Genomic DNA, 24,804 nt, shown 5'->3' on the forward strand with positions numbered 1-24,804 from the left:
TTAAAATTTAATGTAGTTTTTACACGTGTTAAAAATTTTTATTTAGATTTACTTTAAATTTATTTATTGATATATTCTTTTTAATAGTTTTCAGTTCATTGGGAAGATTATTAAAATTTTTGACCATGACTTGTGTGGAATTTAGAAATTTTAATATTATGTTGGTATCTGAGTGACTTATTCATCGAAAATTATTTTCTTTTTTCTTTTTATATATTTGTATAATATAATTTATTTTATAAAGAGTCTCTACTGTATGAACCTTAAATAATTTAAATAGACTTTCCGTATTGAATGTTGAGGGTTTCTTTAGAATTACTTTAATAATTAACCTTTGTACTATATTAAGAGGGTTTAATATATTGGCGTATGAACCACCTCACCCTACAATACCATATTGTTACAAATATTGTACAATTGAGTAATAAGCTATTTAAAAATATTTATTGTTTTATTGTCAAATACTTACCTACATACAAACCGTGTAAAACTAAATAGGTGCATTAAGGTTAGTTTTCAAAGTCCTATCTTATTATTTATTAAAATTCTATTTTGTTGCTCTCATTTTTAATTCAAAAATTTCTAAACTATTTTTATTTATACTTTTATGTTTTAGGTGTAAAATTTTTACATCTTTTGGTTTGTCAAAATTGTGTTTTTTTTCATATATACCAGGTGCTTGATTGAAAAAAAATCAGGGCCAAAATTATTATTGAGAAAAAAAATATATATGATAAAAAATATTTATATATATAGAGAATAGACCGTATCAGCTCGTGTGTTGGTGTGGATAAACACGTCGGTGTAGTGGTTAGTAGGTGGTGTGAGATCGCGTGGTATGAGAATAGGGCGGCGGGGGCTGGAGGGGGGTATTTCAGTTATTATGAGTATTATTCGGTCTGTGAGTTATACATTATTGTATTACGATGTGTATAAATTTCGACATTGCGTTGTACGGCGGCCCCCACAAACGTGTAGCAAAATAAATTGTAAATATTGTGGGGGCAACTTGGCGCGTGGGGATGACAATTCCATTTGGTTGATGCCTTTTTTGTGTCAGTTGATTTAATTGAAACTGGAAAATGTTTTTTTCCCGCTGTTTACATATTTTAATCGGCGACGCGTTGGTCGTGAACTCCGTGCTTTTTATGGTTGTTAATCATCGTCATCTCCCTATCCGCACCCAGAGACGTATAGGACACTGCATTACCACTACTACTTCTACTACCATCACGCCATATCCCCGTTGGCAGAGAGGAATATGGAATTTCAATTGTAGCGTTTACGGATCGTTTTTGTTCCATAAAAGGTAAAGTGACTATAGTCCTTAAAATATAGCTTGATTAGAATGACATTTGTCAGAAAAAGTGACGACATAACTTTGTAGTAACGTCAAAGGAGTTATTTATATTGACACACGAAAAACCATTCGTATCTGGCGTGTTAATGATTTTTTTTTAACACAATGCTTGACACATAAATCAACATTAATATAAAATCAGCTTACCAACTAAAAAAAAAACTAAAATAAACCTAATTATTAATGACGTTCTTACAAGGTTACATCATTTTGTAAAAAACGTAAGAGATAAGACAAATTGATCAATGTAAATTGATCGAATAAAAAAATAATTCAATTGATGTTGTTAGTGAAAAAAGTATAAATGTCTTATTTTTTGGTAAATAATTGCGTTAAACACACTATAATAGGCTTGTTTTTGCGTTTTTTATATCAATTTTCGGAAACAGAGTTTCATGATTGCATGTAATAACTGATAAAATCGATTTGATCAGTGATCAGTAATTTCCCATCACTAATGAAATTAATTTGACAGCTGTCATTCTAAGCAAGCTATATTTTAAGGACTATAGTCCAACGAATCTGTCGCCAATCGAGGCAAAATGAACAATTGCAGTATAGAACTACCTTTAAAACCAATATTTCACGTCCACCCAGTCAGGAATGGAACCTAGGACCTCAAGTATGGAAGGCGAACGGGGCAATTATGAAGCAAATTTATTTCCTCTCAATTTCCCTTTTCAGGATTTTTACCTGAGAGTATCCAACGAATCGAAAGAACTAATCCGTTTTTACAAAAAAATATCTTATTATTTATATTATCACTTCCTGTGTGGGGCATATGGCCACTACCAGCTGTCTCCACTTAACCCTGTCCTGTGCCAGCTCCTTTGCTTTGTCCCAGGTCAGTTCAGCTTCTCGAAGCTCCGCCGAATACAGTCCGTGGACAGTCGTCGACAAAGGTCTTCCGTATTTCGGGTGCCTAAGACGTCCACGGTTGACAGTTTGTCGCGGATCTGATTCGTGATGACCTGGAGACCCTGAAGAAATTTTATGGAAACTCTAAATGTGCTTTACCTGGAAAACGTAGGCTGAAAATTAAATCACAAACTCCTAAACTTGTATGGCCTGCCATCTGTGAACAAAAGCTTTAAGCAAGCTCATTTATCCCTAGATGCGCAATGTTAAATTATTCCAGAAGATGGCAGTCAACGCAAAATTTTTTTATTGTTGAAAAATGAAGTTTGATTCGTGTTTGAATATTAATTTATAAAGTGTTCTATTTATTCTTATTGATACATCTTTTAAATCAATTTGTCTGGAAGTTTTCAAGATTTAATCGCTTTTTGTACAAAATCGCCACATTAAAGTTTTTGTACAATAGTGAGTTCCGAGTTCCTAAATACTAAATACCTACTTATTACCGATTGTTTTAAAAAGCAGTTGGGTAGAAAAAATACTATTCACGATTATAACGCTTAATAACTTCAAATCGATATGAATTTTACGTACTTTCGTACATCAAATTATGATAGTATTACTTTGAAAACATTTACATTTGCATTAAAAAATAAAATACTTTATAAGCATCACAATATCATAAGTTTTTTTCAAATTTCTTCTTTCAATTTAAAATCTTAGTTTGCTTCATTACTCGTTTGGTTTTAAAAATAATATTACTTTTAAAAAAATATATTATTGTACAAAAAGACAAAATTTATTTGTCAGAAGTGGGATTCGAACCCACGCCCACAGAAGTGGACTGCGACCTGAACGCAGCGCCTTAGACCGCTCGGCCATCCTGACAGCGACGAAACGGCTGTAAAAATAATATTAAACATACTTACAAATTTTATTACTGGAGCTTTTTAAGACGAAAATAGAGGGCACTTGACATTGAATTTGAAATAAAAAAAATTAATAGAAAAATGCCTGATTATGTGGTGAAAGCGTGCAAAAACTGTCCGGATAAAAGGAAAAAGACTTTTCATAAATAAGTCGGTACTTTGGTATTTGTTTGTGATTAAATTCCAAAACTGAAAATTGTTAATATTTAAATATTGTATTTAAGTAGGCATATCCGTTTAAGGTTGAATTCCAAAACATAAAATAAATATTTTTTCATATATGGCATTCTTTTTGCAAACATCAAACTCCGGTCTTCTCACCAACAGAGGGGTGTTCTTATTTAGGAATACGATTTTTAAAAATGTATTGAATTTCATATTATTTAAGTATTACCAAAAATCCAGTAAAAATAAAGAAATGGGTAAAAATTATAGGGAATTTAAGGAATGAATCTGATTGAGATCTACAAAAAACAAATGCTGTTTGTAAACATTCAAAAACAAACTTTTTTTATGCACAAAAAACAACATCTTTCCATTTTTTTGCAAGTGCATTCTCCTTAAATGCAACCATGAGAGATCGATAAATAAACCATTTATGCTCCTTACTTATTTTTTACATACTAGATACGATTTTAATATCTACGAACACGCACAGCGCAAAGATCTTTATTTCTCTGAAAACCGTACGTAAATCGGTTAAGCCGTTTAGGAGGAGTACGGTGACATCGCACGTACAGAGGAATTATATATATAACAAGCGGACCCGACAGACGTTGTCCTGCCCAAACATTAACTTGCCTTCTATTAGCTGGATAAACAAACATTTTTTTCGTAATTAATTACACACGTTATTTATTTTCGACTTTTTTAAGCTATTTATATATTCGTAATAAGGGTTTGTTTTTTTGTTTTATCTCCACGTGTGATTGGCTAAGAGGCCTCATCGTGCTCAAATCAAAATCGTGCAAAAATCACTACTCTAGTACCATAATCCATGGAGAAAATACAGGATATGTGTTAATTAAGAAAATTCAGAGCGCGATTTACCCTGAGCCCTCTAAAATTATGGCACTCAACTCATGCCCAACGCAAATTTAGTCATTATTTAATCCGCTGCCGTGTTTCGACGTGACTTTGGCATTTAATTCGAAACCAAAAGAAAAGAGAGAACTAAGATAGACCAGATCTTGTCTTGAGGTAGTAATTTTATTTTTTTGTCCTAGCTTTGATTTTATTCCTAGTTGTATTTTACTTCATTTGTACCTGTGTTTAGTATAAGAAAATGTGTTTATCATTGTAAGAATGACTGTATAAGTCCGTCAATAAATAAATAATAATAAAAAAAATATTGTATCGTGAAAGCGTGTAAAATCTTTCCGGGTAAAAGGAAAAATACTTTTCATTGATTTTATAGATTGTTACTTGTTTATGGTTGAATTCCAAAACAAAACATTTTTATTATTCAAATATTGGATTTAATTACATAGGTAGGTACCTTGGTACTTTGTGGTTGAATTCCAAAACGTTAAATAATAATTTTTCAAATAAAGAATTATTTTTGCAAATGTCAAACTCTCTCTGTTCATTTTGTGTAAAAGTTCGTTTTTTAAAAATGTCGGTTAAAATTATTAAAGCATTACTAAAAATCCATTAAAAATAAGTTGATATATAGGATTTATGAAATTGTGAGGAAATTAATCAATTCATTATCCATTAAAAATAATTGTTGTTTGTAAACGTAAAAATTCGAACTTTTTTGTTATTCAAAAAAACAACATCCGCCAAATTTTTCAAAATATGCATTTCAGTCGAATGCAACCCTGGAAAATCGATGAAAACACATATATGCTTGTAACTTTTTTCTACTCAACATATTGAAGATATTATTGTTTGTAAACCTTGCGAACGTGAATTAGAAAATTTTGCAAAAAATCGCACGTGAATCTGTGAGGCAATTTTTGAGTTTTTGCGAGACACAACACGGCGAATCATTTTTATATATATGTATAGATAGATAGAAGATAGAAGATAATAATAAACTGCCAGTTTCTACAAAGAGTACGAAATGTGAAACGAATTACCAAAGTACACGTTGTCTAAAAAAAAAGTGTTTTTTTTATTGGCCTACTGCATAACTCTGAGGGACGCGGGGTCTATGCCAATCGAAAGCTCCATTTTTAGGAGTTTGATGCCTGTGGAGCATTTCTCGGGAGCAGACCACGCGTTGTGTGCGAGAATTTGCCAAAAACGTTGATTTTTGGACTGCAGTTTGGAGAAAGTTTTGCCATCATCGTGGTTTGCGGAACATTAAAGTCTTTCCCTCATCAGGAAAAGGGTTCAGAAGTTTGAAGAAACCAATTCAATAATAGATATAAAGTCCGGGCGACCAAGGTCCAAAAAGCGTGGAATGTGTAGATCAGTCCATTTGTGACAATCCGGACTTTTCCATTGGTAATCGAGCAAGTACTTTAAATGTGCCGTTTATAGAGATAACACTTCATACAAATCCGAGCTAAAAAGTCGTCCTCAAAGGAAAGGGAATGACCGGCAGAGGGAGCAAGTATTGTCACGTCATATCACGTCAAGTTTGACAAGCAAAACAAGTAGTACAGTAAAAAACACGGACTGTTTACATCGGTCTACTGTAAGTTCTATTCAGTATGTCGCTCCCTTTCGCACACGCGTCACCTTTGTTAATCGTTTCACACCCGACTAACTGAGCAGGACCGAGACAGGAGATAGCTTCATTAAAATAGCAATTTTAAAAAAATATAAAATAATATTGAAAAACAATTATAATGAAACAAAAAACCTGTCCAGAAGTATAGAAAATATAGATACATAAAATAAGATCAGCAGAAAATAAAGATACAATAAATAAAGAGTTTAAATATAAAAAAGTATTGAAGTAACAGAGACGATGTATTATGATATAAACCGTAAAACAACTATAACACTTAGTGCATTTTAATAATTTTTAAAAAAAGTGACTAAAAAGTATTGATTGTAATCTGTATACAGATAAATGAAATAAATCTATGTTTCCATGTTTGTTTGCTAACATGTGGAGCCGTGGAATAGGTAAGTATTTAGCATAGTTTGAACTATGCAAATCAACAGCAAAAGAAGTATTTTGTCTCCTCCCACGCTGTCTCACATAAAAATTCACACAATTTAAAAGTTCGGGACTTGTCTTGAACATTATTTAATAACTTGGAAAGCAGCACTAAATCTGAAATTTCCCTTCTAAAACTAAAACATATTAATTTGAACTGCTTCATTAAACATTTCTAGTTTAGCTCTTCAATTGGAATGTTTAATTTGAAATTTATAACTCTTAAAAACTTGAGTTAGACCTTCTCCACACATTGTTTAAGATAAAAACATTGCTTACCAGTGAAAGGTTAGACCATCGTTTTTTCTTCGAATTCGATTTCAGATCGATTTGTGCAGTATCTTAGCGTACATATAGGTATTTTAGTAATTGCGAGGAGAAAAGTAGCCAGAGAATGCTCGCAACAGACTAAAGTCCGTTCTATCAAACATATGCCAATTGGCCGCAGGTTGAGGGAACATATTTTGAACGCTCGTGTTTACTCTAGTTATATACCTCAATTGAGAAAAATAAGAATACAGTGTGTTAAAATCATTAAAAACTAGTCAAAAGCGATAGTGCCCGGTATTTAAATTCGTAAAAGGCGGCACTGTGAAAATATGTAAAAAACTATTTATCATCAATGAAATGAAGAATAATTGCCCAAAACGAAGTAGGCATAAAAAAGTCTTAGAAACGAAACAATGAAGTAGGTATTTTTTTAAAATCTGCTAATTACCTCAAAACAAAACGGCTATAGAAATCGAACTGTTTGTAGTGGCACGCACCGCTTCCAAACAACGCCGTCTTTAGTAAGTATTTTAAAAATATATTTGTAGATTTGTAGTTTAGGTATTAGTGGTGCGGAACTCGTTTGGCAAGAACCTGAGTCGTTTGTTTTTAACGATGGAAATCCAGAATAAATTGTTCAGGGTTGTTATATGTGTGTCATTCACACTCTTTTCCGACGTTTCAGATAGCATTATAGCGTCCATAATCAGGATTTATGTTGTATCACATTACAGCGCCCAACCAGTCGTTGTGCATCTGAATGGACGTGAAAATCTAAGAAATTTAACCAATATTCATTTGAAACAAAATAAACCAGTCGTTGTACTGTCCATTAATTAGAATTTGTCGGGGTCACCAGAATCGGGTTGTGGTCCTGTGGCTAGTTTCGGGGACTCATGGATCAGATATCAATTTTTAATGTTGATTTATTTATATCTCGTTAAAAATGGCCCCCAAAATTGAAATATTCGGATAAATCATAAGAATATACATGAAAATATTTCTTTAAATCTTAAAAGACTGTGGTAAATAATCCCTTTGCGCGCGGTGATGTAACATCGTGTTACCACTAGTAAAAGACGGTATATTCTAAAGTTCAGACATTTGAAAAAAATTAAAAACATGGAGACATACTGCTTAATAATTCCTTTTCCATAATTAATGCGAATAAACATATAATTAAGCCCTGTTTTAGCAAAATTAATTAAAAACCACAAATACGCCGCTCATGTTACGCGCGTGCGTCCCCCATCATTGTCATCAACCGACTGAAGACTAAATCTGTTCTAGACGACAGCCGCCGCAGAAAAGCGTTTCTATCTTCCTTGATATGACTTTTATCTTCGTGCTATCTCTTGTATAAGGTATCTGTATAGATGTGTTGCTGAATTAGCGGACATTCATTCTTCGCGTAGAAAGGATAAATATTTTTTGTATTAACATTTAGCATAAATACAAATGTTACTTTCCATTTGAGGATGTCCATTTGAGGATTACAAAAAATATGAATTCACATTTTTTTTAAATAAGAGAGATATATCAAGTCTTGTGTCCTTTGTCGACTAGTGTGACATCACAGCCACACAAGAGTTAAAACGAAAAAAAGAAACAAAATTTATTTGTCATTGTACTGTCCATTAGATCACGTCGGGGTCACCAGAGGTCAAACAAAATAATCAAACAAACCATCACGCCGTTTCCCCGTAAGGATAGACAGAGAGAATAGAACGCCACATCACTCTATCTTTGCATACAGATCTCGCTTCCTCTACATCTTCTCGTCTCATACAAGCGCGCCGATTATTACGACTTTTAACATCTCCATCTTCAAGTATTTGTTGGATTTGGTCATGCCATGTCTTTATTGATCTTCCTCTATTTCTGCATCCATCAACATTCGCATCGTTAATATTTTTAGCCGTTCTTTCGCTGCCCATTCGCTCTACATGTCCAAACCAACGCAAAACTCCTGACTTGATTTTGTCGATAATGCTTATCTTAGCCTTACATAATGTACGGATCTCAGCATCTGTGCATCTATCGTACATAGTTTTACCACACATTCGCCTGAGAAGTTGCATTTCGACAGCATTCTGCCTACTTTCATCCCTGTCTTTCGAAGTCCATAATTCGCTCCCATACATCAGGGTCGAGACCAGGATTCCATTGTAAACTGCTGATTTTTCCCCTTGCGACAAATCACCAGAGGTCGATTTTCTAAATAACCTATCTGTCACATAATTAATTAATAAGTCATTTTCTTTTGGAAACAAATCATGTTTCTGTACGATCCAATTTCAATTTGGACACCATTCTCTTTAAACACTCCCTTTTCGTTAATTTACTTTTATCTTCCTGACTTGATTGGTTTCTTGGTGTAATTCTGAGTTATTTATAGCCCCTTTTATCAAGAAAATTGTTTTTTTATCTGTATATTTTTGAAAATAAAATTAATATTGACTGTTATTCTTGCGCAGGCAACTACGCAAATATATAATGAGTTTGTTTATAAGGATTGCAGAAAATAAGGAAAAAACTCGTTTTTAAAACACTTTATTGCTTGTATTATGCCAAAAACCTGTTTACATTATGTGTGTCCGGATAACATTGTTGAATGGTACGTTTGAGTCAAATCTAGGTCTGATCCCTAGAATTTTCTGCCAAGTCCTGAATTCATGGTTCTCAGAAGTATATTAGGATATTCACCGCAGAAGCTGACGAAATCATCCGTATCCAGCGTCCAAACTAGGACTCCTGCCAGTTTTTGCTCGACGACATATTTAGACTGAAAATAAAAAACCTTTAACATACTGTGTGAAAAACTCCCTCGAGTCACAATACAGTAACCTGAAGATACCTTAATAGGTAACGTGAGGTTAGAAAATGATGGCCTGATAATCACTGTCTCTTTTCGTCTAATTGGAATAATACGCGTGTCTTGCTAAGTTATCTAATTAGATTACATCTCTTGCTCTCAAATGAATGTGTTAAATATTTTTCTCGGGGTACTCGATATTTTGTCAGTTTCGGAGATGCTGGTGGACAAAATGTTTCATTTAAAATTATTTAATATACCTAAACACGTATTTTTTTTCTTGTAGAAAAAATAAACAAATATTAATGAATGGGTTGCAGTTTTTTTTTAAATGACGCAGCGTGTTGCCCGTATGAAGTTTTGGCATTTTCGTAATTTAAAAGCATGGATAATACAGAATTAATATGTGTGAGTATGAACAATCGTTCAAAAATGTTGATAATAAGCAGTTTACGATAATTAAATAAAATTTTCATGTTAGAGGGGGTGTTTTAAATCCTAATATATTTACTTCTTTAGGAGTGAAATCCAGCTATGTCCACAAACATTTAGACATATCGTTAGCCCCAAGCAACAGTGAGATAAACCCGAAATTTCACATTTTGAGATTCACATGCAGATATGTGAATTAATTAAATAAATACATGTTTCCAAAATATAAAATATTGAAGTTAGAAAGTTAACCTATGTGAAAATACAGTATTCATAATCTACCTCAAATAATTTAATTCAGTCAGACCTTTTGCACACCTCAAAGTCCGATTATCTCAAAGCATGTTCTTCAGAGATACCTCACTGTTGCTTTGGGCTAGCGATATTCAAAATATTATTTAATTTAACATCATTTTTTACTAGATATTTACCTAGAATTTTAAATGAAGGTTTATTAGGTGGAGACAAGAGAGTTAGAATATGAGTAGGGGATGGGATGTTAACATCTGAGAGGTTAGATAGGAAATCAGGATTAAAATAATTTATGGGGCATTAAAAAAAAACACAGGTAAAGTCTTCTTTTTCAAGCTGACATTCGCACATAGCAGAGTCACGGACATGGATTCCGAACAGGTGAGATCCATTGCAGCAGTGCTCAATACGCATTCTGCAAATTAAGGATGTCTAAAAGATTACACACGCGTATACTTCTTCTTCTTCTCTGGTCTCAATCCTGGGATTGGCTGGCAGCAATTACATTCATTCTTCTCCTCCGTTCCTCCCTGTCTTGTGCGGCTCTTTTAAACTCAGCATATGATGAGCAGCGCACGTCCTCTAATAGGTCCTCCAGGTACTCTCGGCGTGGGCTTCCCCTAGAATTGGTCCCCTCGGTCATCCCCTCCATTATGACATGCAGGAGGCCTTCTTGACGTATTACATGGCCGATCCATCTCGCTCGCCTTTCGGACAAGGTCCTGAGCAGGTTCCTTCCACCTTCGATTCTTTGGAGAACCTCCTCATTTGTAATGTGGTCTCTCCAGGAAAATCCTTGTAGTCTTCTATAGGACCACATCTCAAAAGCCTCTAGTCTCCGTTTATCTCTTTGGGGATAGGCAGCATGTCTCGCAGCCATACATCAAGATACTCCATACATAAGTCTTGATTAGGAGTATTCTTAGTTTTAGGTCTATATTATTTGATTCAATTATTTTTGACCTTTTATTAAATGCAAGTCTAGCTTCATGTATACGGCTGTCGGCCTCGCTCTTAGACCGACCGTCCCACGTTATTTTGCTCCCGAGGTAGACAAACTCCTTGGTGTTCTTTAGTGGTATTCCCGACATCACTACTCTCATCTGGTGTTGCATTCGGCCTACAGTAAGTAGCTTTGTTTTGTCTTTATTTATCTTCATACTGGAGTTATTTTGAAGAATGCTTTCCATAGTTGTTAAGGCCTCTTGCAGTTCTTGCGTATACTTATGACTGCGATAACTTAAGCATGTTCATTATTGTTCATTGTAATTGCTCAAATGCTGAGCATGTTTTTAAGCACGGCGATAGTTGTTTGTGATTAAGCTACAGAATCTCCCAGATTGTATATGTGTGTGGTGTGGTGTCGGTGAGGTATCACACCCGTAGGCAACACAGCTAGAAGCGCCGGCAAGGTGATCCATGATCACTCGCTCAAATATTTTTACATTCTCTCGAATGACAATGGACCACCCCGCTATCGCCACTCACCATATCTCGCACAAGTACAATTAACATGTGTTTTAGTAATAAATTTAAATTATGGTACAGAAAATAAAATAAGAGTAACGAAAATAATACTACCTTCAAAAAAACCGTACTCTCGTCTTCAAATGACGCCCATTGATCTCCTTTAGTGGCGTAACTGCTGGCATATATTCCATCATTGGAAACCACGTGCCACTTCTCTTCTGCCGTAATTTCACAAATCTCATAGTACGCGAAGAAACCTGAAAATATAATTAAAAAATCCAATAAAAAGAAATAAATGGGTAGAAATTATAAGGAATTTAAGGAAAGAATCTGATTGAAATCCACAAAAAACAAATGCTGTTTGTAAACATTCAAAAATAAACTTTTTTTTATGCACAAAAAACAACATCTTTCCATTTTTTGTAAGTGCATTCTCCTCAAATGCAACTATGAGAGATAGATAAATAAACCATTAATGCTCCTTACTTATTTTTTACATACTAGATACGATTTTAATATCTACGAACACGCACAGCGCTAAGATCTATATTTCTCTGAAAACCGCACGTAAATCAGTTAAGCCGTTTAGAGTACGGTGACATCACACGTACAGAGGAATTATATATATAAACTGTGTGACCAATATTCAAAAGTAGATATATTTTTGATAATATGTATTACATTTACATTTTTAGTAATATTATAAGATTTGTATGATTTGTTATATTATTTTATGTATAATTTTTATGAGACAACATTAACAATAACAATATTATGTGAGAGCCTCTAATTGGACTTTATGATATGTATTTATAATATAATTGTCTGTTGGCTTTCCAATGAAATCAAATAAAATTAATAAATATGACTATTTTTATTTATTTTTTATTTCTCAGTTATTAGCGTTATCACCCTGCCACTTTTACATGTCACAGACCAGTTCGTTATAATCATTCAATAAATAACATGTCGTTTTTTGTAAAGGATAAAAGCAAAAATTTTTTATAACCGCAATCAATCTCTTTTCCGAAAAAATACATAAATAAAATCCTCACGAATATTAAAAACATTTGATTAGTAAACATATTAATGTTGCTAATTTAATTATTTTGACATTCCATTGGGCGGGACATTCACCTAGCGCGAAATTAAGAGGAAATATCATTGAAATTGATCGTTTATACAAGTTTTAAAGTTGAACTTGAACTGCATAGAATGAACTATTCACGATTTTATACTTGTGGGCTTGTATTCATGATTTTAGCATATTGTGATAAGGTTATTTGCCTACGAATTACGCGAATTAGTGCGCTAACGGTTTCGTCAGTTCTTTGGAAATTATTTTATTGCGTGATTTGGCAAATGCAAAGTTTTAACGTAATTTTATTCTGATACGGAAGTTGTTAAGAGATTCAGCGCTGGTTTAGGTTGTTTAAACCGACGGAATGTGGTTCTAGAGCTTTCTGTTAACAAATAGATGAACCTTCCTTGCAGTATGGTAACCCCTATATGTTTATTTTTACGATTGGAAATTACAGGATTCACTGTGAAAATGTATTCCTATGGAATACTGCTTTTGCTGTACCACCAAGGGTTCGTATCGGGACACGATCAAAATAATTTCTGATTAACGGATCGTTTTTTTTTTTAAATAAAAAGTAATATTTAGGTTTTTGGGATTTACCCAAATATTTAACTTTGAGGGCCATTTTCGACGATTTGTAAATAACTCGCTAATAGAAAATGGAATCGAGTTGTGGTAGAGAGAAATTCGAACCTATAAAAAGGTTATTGTTCCTTCTTGCCCTTTCCTAAGAGGAATCGCAGTCTGACTCTTCTTCATACAAACGTAATATCGTATTTATTCCATTTTTTTTTTACGAAATATATATATATATATATATTAAATAAATATAAAGTTACAACTAAGTTAACAAAAAGAGAAAAATAATAAAGCAAAAGTACAGACACCAAAAACAAAACGAAGTACCTCACCAAAAAAGAGGCAACCTCTTGTGCTTGCTGTGGGATTATAGTATTAATAATTTAAGTACAAAATATATATATATATATCAAAAAATAAATGAAGGTACCTATTTAGAACATTTTTTTCAAATGCGCATGCGTGCGCACGCATGTATAATTATACACACACATACACGCACACTCACTCACACGCATATACGCATATACGCATATACCCACATACATACTATAACATGGTGAAAAAAAAAATAAGGTGTTCAAGTTGCTTAACAAAAGAACTTCAAGTACTGTAGAAAAAATATTAAAAAAATATAAGAAATTTAAAAAAAAAACATATTTCATCAATTTTAAAATAAAACAATTAAATGTTAATAAGCCACATTTAATTAAGGAGTTTGATGGACAAATATTTTTACGTTTAGCTTGAATTTTGTAAAGACATTGATAATTTTTATTTCGTCGGTCAAATTGTTATAGAAATTTATTTCCTAATATACCTACATAACTTTTTTCAAAATGTTAAGGATTAAATTTTGACATTTTAAAATTATATTGAAATATGGATGTTTATCGTTGGTTCATCTAAATCGTTTTGCTTTTTGATCAATTGTTTCTTAATCATCCAAAAACCCATAAAAGTGCCCAGTTTTATCTGCCGTCTTCAGACGTACGGTATACAAATACGATCAGTAGTATTAAAAAACGGAAAAACAATTCAGAAAATTTCATTTCGATCTAAAAATAAAACAGGTTCAGTTTTGCGGTGCAGGAAACGGGACAACGAAACCTCGATTTTGTCGATTTTAGTTAGGCATAATTAGTCCGACGTGTAGTAGTCTTTTTCACGAAATATCGGGGAGGCGTCTGTGAGAGAGTGACAGAAAAGTTATATTAAAATACCTATTCATCAAATTTCTGTGCACCGCATTTTCTCTTAACACTTTGTTTCCCGGAGCCGTGTAAACACGTGATTATATAACCACGCGTTGTGTCCCGGTCCCGTGGTTTACCAGCTGTCTTAAAAGGTGCATTTTATTGACATCTAGTGACTTTTATTAGTACTTTTTCGCAGCTGGTAAACCACCACGCTGGGACACAACGCATGGATATTATAATCACGTGTTTACACGGCTCCGGGATACAAAGCACAAAAAAGTAATGAGACCCTGTATATGTGCGAACATTGCAATGTGGCTCTTCATAAAGGCCAATGTTGGCAAAACTATGTTGGCAAAAATGACTTATTAAATTGATTTAAATGAATTATGAGAAATTTCAAATGATTTAACCCAGTATTTTCACCATTATGACACTTTTAAGAAACTCTTCACAAAGCATGAAATTTCACAAAAATGGGCAGGGCACAGGGTAAATTCTATGTGTATTCGGCCGGTGTTCAAAATGTTAACACTTACAGTAAAGAGTTAGTCAGACATTTAGCTTTGTTACAGAAAACTCGCTAAGAACACGTATTTGCAACTCTATTCCCAATGCACGAATGAACGCGGTGTTTTTTTGTGATAAACCTAGATGTGCATTTTTTCTACGCTTACAACCCCGATTATTGTGAAAACAAATATAAATTTACTTACCATCTATTTGTGTAAAAGGACCTCGCTTGCCGGGTCCTTTTGCGAGCATTCCGATGCCATTTTTCGAGGAGTCTAAATTAGGAGCAGCGAGGGTATATGACCTTCCGGTGGTTTGAATGCCCAAAACGAGTTTAGACGCTGGACATCCAAGATCTAACCATTTCTTCACACTCTCAGTCTAAAGCGATAAGCAAATGAAACGAATAATTGTAAGGGTAAATATACATAATATTATATACATGTGATTTGAAAAACATCAATTCTTAAAATATGCTTTTTGCAAGAGTATTTTTTTATTTTATTAGTCTATACGTAAAGCGTTTTATTTGGTTTTATCCAACAAAATAAAAAAAATAAAAAATAAATTATTATACCATTTTGAAGTCTTTCAAAAACCTTTTAGAATTTACGTTTTTCGAATGTATTATTATGTTTAAAAAGGAAAATAATAGATGTTTCTACTTTTCAAAACTCAATCCATAATTCTTTGAAATATTATATCAAATTTTCTTTTATTGTCCTATATTATCCTACCGGTTTAAATATTTAAAAAATACGGCATACGAGCCTTTCACATTATAATATATGGATAGCAAAATTATAAAATAGAAAAACGTGAGAAAATAATTTAACTGTGCACATTTTGTCAGTATTATTTAAATTTAATCTAACTTTAGATCTTAATTTATTGCAACAAAGAGGGAAAACATTTTTTAGTAGAGATATGGAAGTCTAGAAATTATTTATTTATATATTTAACAGAAACAAACAGTCGACAATGATATAAAAACATTAAAAAAATACAGTTTAAAGACAGACCAGCGAAGTTTCTAAATAAAAATCATACTCATTAAATTGTGGTACATCAAAAGGGTGTGTTTGTGTGTATTTGTGTGAGAGTAAGTGTAGAACTGTGTTTGTGTGTTTTTGTGTGAAACTAAGTGTTCAAGTATGTGTAAGCGTGAGTGTGATTAAATAGCAAGTGGGAGCGTATCGCAGCCAGAAAGAATGAGTCTTTATTTGTTTTTAAATAAATTAAGGGCATATTAAATACATCAATACGTATCCGTGATCAGGCACATATGTGGTTCAGTTTATATCTTAATGAAAGAGAATATGCAGTTGTGTTCAAGGGTAATAGCTCATCCAACTTTAAGGTGTCTACTGGAGTACCCCAAGGATCAGTACTCGGACCACTCTTCTATCTCCTGTATACCAAAGATATAGAGAATATTATCGAAGAATGTGGATTGTGGTCTCACTGCTATGCAGATGATACGCAGATTTATTTTTATTGTAAACCGAGCGAGAGAAATGTGCTTGTTGATTTGATTAATGGATGCATTGAGAAAATAGGAAAATGGATGGCTGAAAATAAACTAACACTTAATCTATCTAAAACGAAACAGCTATGGATGGCTTCAGCCAAACAGAATTTGATTCAGGATACGGCACTACCCGATGTGAGGAGTACCGCTTTACCCACCGTTAAACTACTGGGAGTCATCCTTAATTCTGACCTTTCTCTTGACGCTCAAATTAGAAGAACGATAAGTTCATGCTTTTACCAGCTGAGACAGATTAAATGCATACGCAAAAATTTGCCAATTTATGCCGCCCGTCAATTAATGAATGCGTTTGTAGTGTCTAGAGTCGATTATTGTAATGGTATCTACGCAGGGCTGCCGATGAATAAAATGACTCGCCTACAGGCTGTATTAAATGCCGCAGCGAGACTTATTTTTGGAATCTCTAAATTCAGTCGTATCACTCCACTACTTCGGGAATTGCACTGGATACGTTTTCCACGGAGGGTGGAATACAAACTCTGTTGGCTTATGTATAAGTCACTGCACAGCTCGGCTCCAGAATATCTAAGGGAGCTCTGCATTCCAGATGAACTAGCTGACAGAAGTCTTACGCTTAGATCAGCTACATCTACGCCGAAAGGAAAAGTTATTGTACTTCTACGCAAACAGCGCACTAAATTCGGCGAACGTGCATTTGCGGTCGCAGGCCCTACGGCATGGAATGCTCTCCCAGCAGAAATCCGAAACTGTGAGAGTAAAGTGATGTTTCGGAAGAAACTTAAAACCCACTTGTTCTCTAAATCATTTGAATAAATTCTTAGCATGTGTTGGAAAAGTAGTATGAAAAAGTACATTATTTTTCTTAAATTAAAAAGTTAAAGTTATAAAAGTTATTTATATCTTTACATAATCACTTTGTAAAGCGCCCTTGAGGTATTATATAATGAAAATGGCGCTATATAAGTTATCCATAATTATTATTATTATTATAAGGCGTTGCTTTCGGAAACTGCACTTATAAACCAGTAATTTAATTTCAAATATCCAAATAAAGATAGATATAAAAATTAAGTTGGTGAAAGATCCAGTTTTGAAATTACTCTTACCACTGATCCGGAATTGGAATCTCCATCCACTCTTCTAAGAGGTGCCATAAACGAGGTATAGTTTTGCTGATGGTAGTCGTAAGTCATCAGGAGAACATAGTCTACCAATTCTGCAATACTCTTAACATCATAAGATTCTTCAGTCAGTTTAGTGGCAGCTCCTACTGCGACGGATAACAACTTGTTTCTAGGCGTAAGTCGCTTTTTTAGTTCACCCAATAGAGCTACGTAGTTTTGCTTATCAATACCAATACCACCTCTCTAAAAATAAAATAGACAAATACTTTAGATGACATATTTTACAATGTTTACAAAGGTAATATTAATATTTACAAATAAGTTATTAATTAAAAATACTCGGTACACTTCCACTTATTTGTTTGACCAATTACGAAGGTTTACAATGGTCTTTCGTTACTTCTATGATACTTATTATGTATTTATTTATTTTATCAATAAACAGTGGTGCATCTTAAACCAGAAAAAAATGAAGATAAATGACAACAGAGCTTTGGTAAAACATTTAACACATCAAGACGACAATAAAAAGGTAGCTTGTTCATATTCGAATCAACTTTTTTAGGTGTATTTTTCGTAATTAACCCAGAATAAATTGATATTTATTTATCAACTTTAATATTACAGTAATCAAAAGACAAAACCACTTTGTCAATGAGCTTTTAATAATAAAATAAATTAAATAATAATGCTTTGTGATATGATCGTGGTATCGATAGAAACTTAAATGTGTTAATTTATCGAAGCTAATTCACACTTACTAAGCTCAGAACGCAGAGAGCCTTAACGGAAAATTGGAGGATCCTGGTTGAAAGGCCCCGAGCGGAGAGAATATAAGAGATCAATTAAATTAGCGAGCTTTTTCTATGTACAAATGAACAACCTATCCTCGTCCCCCATCCCCCTATCTATGAATACTGAATGGACCTTCTCGCTACTATCCGTGGCCTGTTATAGGTCATGTCAGAATATACAGATCAGATAACTTCCGAAAATAATTTCAAGGCTTTTAAAAAGTCGCAATTATTTCGGCGAATTGATTATATCCAATCAATTTAATCCCAGTCGGTGAAAAATTCACTTAACTCAATCCATCAAAGTAGATATTGTGTACTTCTACGTTACCTTCTAGAGGGTATTGTGTACTAGAGGGCAGCTTTTCTCGTTCGGCAAAGAGCAGTTTTCACTTGTATATGGGCACAGACAAGTAGTCAGATGCATTGTGCGGTATGTGGTGGACAAGTTGCATAATTACCTGTGCAGGGTATTCCCAGTCAAAATCAATTCCATCGAATCCATAGAAAACTATGAATCTCAGGAGATGGTCAGCAAATGTGGCTCTGCTTTCTGCTGTTTCTGCCATCTAAACATCATAATAGAATATGTTATTACCTTAATTTGAACAATATTATTCAATGGTATAGAGGATGTATTTGATAATGTGGAGATATTGCTGTTGGCCGATGAAATGAAGATTTTTAATTATATTAATTTTTAAAAAAAATGTTTTAAATTTTATTTATAAACCCTTACAGATTACATACATTTGATAAAATATTAATTTTTTCAAATTGTACAATTATAAGTCATTAATATATTAAATATATAATAGTGGACCCAAAAAAGATCCTTGTGGTACTCCAAAATTTAATCTTTGTTTTTGACTTTTTATCATTTATATTAGTATATTGCTTCCGATTTGTTAAGTATGACTTAAGTAGTTTACATTCTTGAAATTAAACTCCAATGTCTCTTTTTTATCGTGGTTTTAACATGTTCCGTAACGAAACCTTTCAAATTATAATTAGGTACTATAAATGTTATCAATACTATAAATGACTATGTGACTCTGCAACGTCATTTAAAATGTTCCAGTGGCCCCGCTAATAAGCTACAATTAAATATTAAAAAATGCTGGATAGGTAATGAGATATTTTAGAATAAAATATCCTATATTATTTTATTATCTGATGAGGTTCGTGAAACGGGTGTCGTTTTCGATCAAAAATTATCCTTCATTAGTCACATAAACAACATGACTAGTAATTCACTGAAAATTTTAGGCTTCATCTTACGTGGTGACTAAGGAATTCAAAAACAGCACTACAATACAGACTCCTCACTACAATTGTCACCAACATTCTCTGGAAAGAGAACGAAAAAAAATCTTAAGGTTCATAAACTTTAAACTTGGAATCAGTCATGAACTTTTCAGTTATGACATTTTATTGAAAATATTTAATTTGTTAAAACTGAACGATAGAAGAAAAATTATAGACCTATTGAATTTATTCAAAATTGTCAATTCAATGTGGGATTGTCCAGAACTGTTATCTCTCATAATATTCAGAGTGCCTGGAAGGGGTTCTGGGTTTAGGAGTTACATTAATTTAAATTAGTTCAGGTCCTGGATTCAGGAATTACTGGAAGGTGCCACCATTTTGTTGCAACGATTCACGGACAGTGTATATTTGTAATGCCGTATTAAACAGACTACATGAACTCGGCAATAGTTATTTCCACGTATCGGATATATTTCGTCATCATTCTCTTTCCGCACCTAATGATGCATAGGGCACTGCATTGGTACACCAATCGCAGCGTATATTAATCATTTATTTTTTTTGGTACATGAAAGTAGGATGATCAGTCTAACGTTTCAGATACCAGTCCAGAGACAATGAAATATTACATTGTTAACACACCATTTTAAATAAATATTTCAAATCAATCATGTCAGGAATCGAACCCGAGACCTCTTGCGTGGCAGGCAAACGTGCTAACCATTATACCACGAGGCCGACGGATATATTTAGTGTACGGTATTCCTATAGAAGAAACCTTTAGACCTTTTTCAAAGATGGCGAATGGTAATTAAACTGTCAGTATAATTATTATATGAAACAGTACTTCATGATTGTCTTGTTACATATTTAAATACCTAGAATATGCGACCAATATAACAATATATTTACCGAGGCTGATATATTTTGTGACGATGTATGTAAATTTTGGTCAAAAATTATAGAAATTTTGAGAGAAGCAGATATTTAACTTTATTATTACCAACATATTTTTTCATTTCGTTTCTTTTACATTTATTAAATTGAACATAATTTCAATTATTGTATTAAATGCAAACAATTTTTTTGGTGTGTGCATGAGTTTCTTATACACTAATATACAAAGATATTGGCAATATTTGTGTACATACTGTTTGTTCACCAAATAAAATAAATAAATTAATTAATTATTTAAAATATTTTATTATTTAATTTGATTTTACATTTATTTTCAAATTGTTTTAAATTTTTAGGTTTTTTTTAATTTTTTTTTGTTTAGTAGCATAATTATACATTTTTATAATATAAAAAAAATTTCACTCAAAAAATTTTTTACTAAAACTAAAATCCCACCAAGCCACTTTTTGTAGCTTGTTGGTGAAGATTATATTTATACTGACTTAATAATATTATTTACATTTATAAAAACAATGAATAACTGATAAAAATTAACAGCCGGAAAGATCAGAATAAACATGTTTATACAAATAAAAATATATAAATGTATTTTTTAAATACAAGAAAATATATGAAAAATTAAAATATTTACACCTAAGCTACTATTCATATATAAACTCTTAATCGAGTAGCCACTCTCTTATTTTGCTCTTGTTACGATGTGAGTTAAATTTAAGTTCTTTTAGTAATAAATTGAAAATTCTAGGTACCAAATATTTGAGAGTTCTATTTCCATATTTATTATATTTTAATTTTTGTTTCTAAATCTTGGATAAAACGTAATGTCTGTTTTAAAAAAATAGTAATGAAACAAAGTATGTTCGTATTATAAGTTTTGTAAAAGACAGCTTTGCCGTATATGTTTATAAAACAAATAAAATATTTTGTTTACTTTTTCCACTTAAATTATTAATGGTTAAATTTGCTTAATAATGTATAATGTTTTCAAACTTACTACAGAATATTTCTCTGACCCCTCATTCCAGCCACCTATTGAGAGAATCACTTTGATGCAAGGATTCATCTCCTTGAGCATCCTGAAATGATAGTACTGCTCGAACCTTCCACTCCCCGGCAGATCGTTGGCCGGGTCCAATGGGATGACGATTCCGTCGATCCCCACCCCCGCGAAGCTGTACACGAAGTGGGTGCAGAGATCGGTGTCAATGTTGCTGATGTTGAAGAATCCATAACTCGGTCTGTAGATGGCCCAGCTTTCGTAATAGCAGAATATAACATGGTCTAGAATACAGATTCATATTTGGAACAATGACAAATTGCTAGTGACTCTCACACAGACACATATAATAAAATATAAATAGGCCAGTAATCGTTTATGTTATAATTATTCAGGCTAACGTGATGCTATCGTATATACGAGGTGTGTTCAGAAAATAACTAGAATTTTATGATTTCGCGGGTTTGAAGAGTCCGATTGTAATTTTTTTTTAAATTATCTACATGCCCCTGAAGTATGCTAAGATTTTTGGCAGTATTCCTTGTTTACTTAGTCTGTGGCAGCCGCTAAGGTTAGACGTGCTCGGCGTGCTCAGCGTACTCGGCGTGCTCGGCGATTTTCGTCTTGGCGATCCAGAATACCTCCACTGGGACGATTAAACCTTGGTTTCGACGTCATATCCGTAAACCCATGTTTCGTCACCTGTTATAACACGTTTCAAAGACTCTGCACCCTCGTTGATTTTATTTAGGGACACCTGAGCAACTTCCATTTCCCGCTGTTTTTATTCGAAATTCAACAATTTTGGAACAAATTTTGCTGCCACACGTTTTATACCCAAAATATTCAACAAAAATTTCATGGCATAAGCCAATTGATAAACGACTTCTCTGATTATGATTCGGCGATCGTTCATAACCATTTCATTAAATTTTTCCACGTTTTCATCGGTGGTTTACATGCTGGGGCGTCCGTTTCAGTTCTTTTACTTCAATAGATAAGAGAAATGCCAAAAAGTGGATGTTAAAAACATAGGCAGAATGGTGAATGTTACACAGTGAGTAAAGTGGCCACTCGAACCAGCCAATGATGGGTCATAAGCCGTATGGATGCGTAGACTTCTATATTCCGTTCTCTAAAATTTTCTTCATATTTGTTGTAATATGTTTAAACAGAGAAGACTTTAATATACAGCGAGCAATTACAAAATGTTAAGACATTTTGAAACACTACGTATTAATATTCGGTTGTTGTCAACTCATAATTTGATTAGTATGCGAGTACCTACATAATATACATCATTCTACTGGGAGCTGGGGTCAATCACTGACTAATAATTTAACCGCGAATTCACCTGTGCTACGGATGAATGTACTACAAAACTATAACACATCGACGTCTCTTGTAACTTTTAAACATTGTACAGCAGGCTTATTCTGTCACAATTTCGTTTCGTAAGTTCGCTCGTTCGTCATATATTCGTATCATTCAAACGCAATCAAAAGTATATTTTGCGCTCGTTCCCTCTTATACAATACGAATCAATTTACGAAACAAATTAATTACCGCATGAGGCTACATGTTCCCTATCAAACAGAAATTAATATTATGTTTTTACTGTACTACTTATTTTATTGTGTACTAGCTGTTTCAAACTTCTGCAATGAATTAATTACTTTTTTTTAAAAATGCAAAATCTTTTACAGAATATTTTACATTTTCTTTCTTATGTTACACAAAAATCATAACTGTCCATAATTTATTATAGGAGCAAAAATTCATTAACATTTTCTTGTATACCCACGAACGGGCCATGCCTTTGTGGGATTTTTTGTTTACAATTAATATGTATTTCATTACTTTGTAATTATGCTTTATTTTTTGAATACTCTGTTTTATCACTTATGTTTATTGTAAAAAACAAAAAAAAAATAATCCGTATTTAAAAAAAATCATTCTTTTAAAAACAAATATTTAGTTACACAAAATACCAATTAAGTTTTCATAAATTATGTAAATGTGACAAAAAAACTTAAGTAAGAATAGAATAATCATTAACATTTACGTTTTCCATGGAGGAAATTACTGGTAATTAATAAAAATACCAAATGCACACTCTATAGTCATCCACGCACACATATATGAACGTTTACAGTATACACATATACGTCACACGTGCATATGCTCATTGCCATGCATATAAAAATCATTCGCAAACATATGCATTAAATGCGGTACATTCTCGTATTATACAAATTTTAAACCACTCAATATACATTCAGCAACTATCCCAAATAATCAACTCCATGAATAAATTTTCCGTATAAATGCAACTTGAAGTTAAAAATGTCTACATTAATACTGAGTCCATTATAATTTTTACATGTACGTCTAATAAATAAATTTAAGATATACCATAATTGTTTTTGCAATTTGGTAAATAAAATTGTAAGCACTATTTTATCTAAAAATTTTATTTGACTATCTAATTTTTTATTTTTTAAGTCTTATAAAACATTTTCCCTCTTTTACTCAATTTCTTTATATATACTTTTACTATATTATTTTTTTAATTCCTTGATACTGTATATCTGTTATTTCATGTTTTTTATGTACCCATGTTTTATAGCATGTATGTCTATTTAAGCCTTATGGGCGTGAAAAAACTGAAAAAGAAAAAATATTTTTTATTGCTTTTGAGCTGCTTCTTTTTTGAGATTTTTTTAAAGAAAAAGAACTAACTAGAATCCTAATTATCCATCCGCTCTGTAGCTGCAAGACGTGCTAGGATATTTATTTAATGTACAGCGCCCTTAAGGTGATTTTCACAAAAATGGCACGATGTAAATTATCCAACCATAATAATAATAATGAAAATATATATTAATACTTTTCACAAAAAAAAAACATTTTCCAATCACTTTAATTTCCTACCTTCTTTAGGGCAGGATTCCTGTGCAGAAACTCTTCCTAGTAAAAAAATTGATGCAAAGACGCAAAATAAAGTAAACTTATTTGATAATTCCATGGTCAATAGCAAGTACAGATACAAAACTAAACCATTAACCATTAAGTATCTTCGTTTTAAATATGAAATTAATAATCCCGCAATTTAGATAGACAGTACCTTATCGATAATGTTGGAAATGATTGTCGTATCTTTAATTGATATTTGTTTTATCTACCGCAAGTTATTGGGCTGGAAGTATCAAAGGCGATAAATTTAAATAAAAAATATATTGAGGAGTGGGCGAGATGTGAATCCTAGGAGGAGGAATATTTAGTAAATTGACTGTATTGTTAAGGAGGA

At 32.7% G+C, this 24,804-nt stretch overlaps 1 protein-coding gene and 1 non-coding gene across 2 annotated transcripts; both read right to left on the bottom strand.

The window, feature by feature from the left end:
- Positions 1-3,022: 3,022 nt before the first annotated feature.
- TRNAL-CAG (transfer RNA leucine (anticodon CAG)) lies at positions 3,023-3,106 on the bottom strand. Its single transcript has one exon. It is a non-coding gene; the product is annotated as a tRNA-Leu (tRNA).
- A 5,966-nt stretch (positions 3,107-9,072) lies between these two features.
- Positions 9,073-24,588, bottom strand: LOC148276660 (chitinase-3-like protein 1). The gene is made up of 7 exons (XM_088233962.1): positions 24,429-24,588; positions 21,492-21,778; positions 18,772-18,879; positions 17,499-17,759; positions 15,083-15,260; positions 11,616-11,761; positions 9,073-9,320 (listed from the first exon to the last, which is right to left on the bottom strand). The coding sequence occupies exons 1-7, from the start codon at positions 24,562-24,564 to the stop codon at positions 9,183-9,185; spliced, it is 1,254 nt and encodes a 417-aa protein (XP_088090088.1). The 5' UTR covers positions 24,565-24,588; the 3' UTR covers positions 9,073-9,182.
- Between the last annotated feature and the right edge of the window lie 216 nt (positions 24,589-24,804).

The sequence above is a fragment of the Micrasema longulum genome, unplaced genomic scaffold, assembly GCF_059751315.1.
Source record: "Micrasema longulum isolate JH-2025_06_02 unplaced genomic scaffold, ASM5975131v1 h1tg001167l, whole genome shotgun sequence".
NCBI lineage: Eukaryota > Metazoa > Arthropoda > Insecta > Trichoptera > Brachycentridae > Micrasema > Micrasema longulum.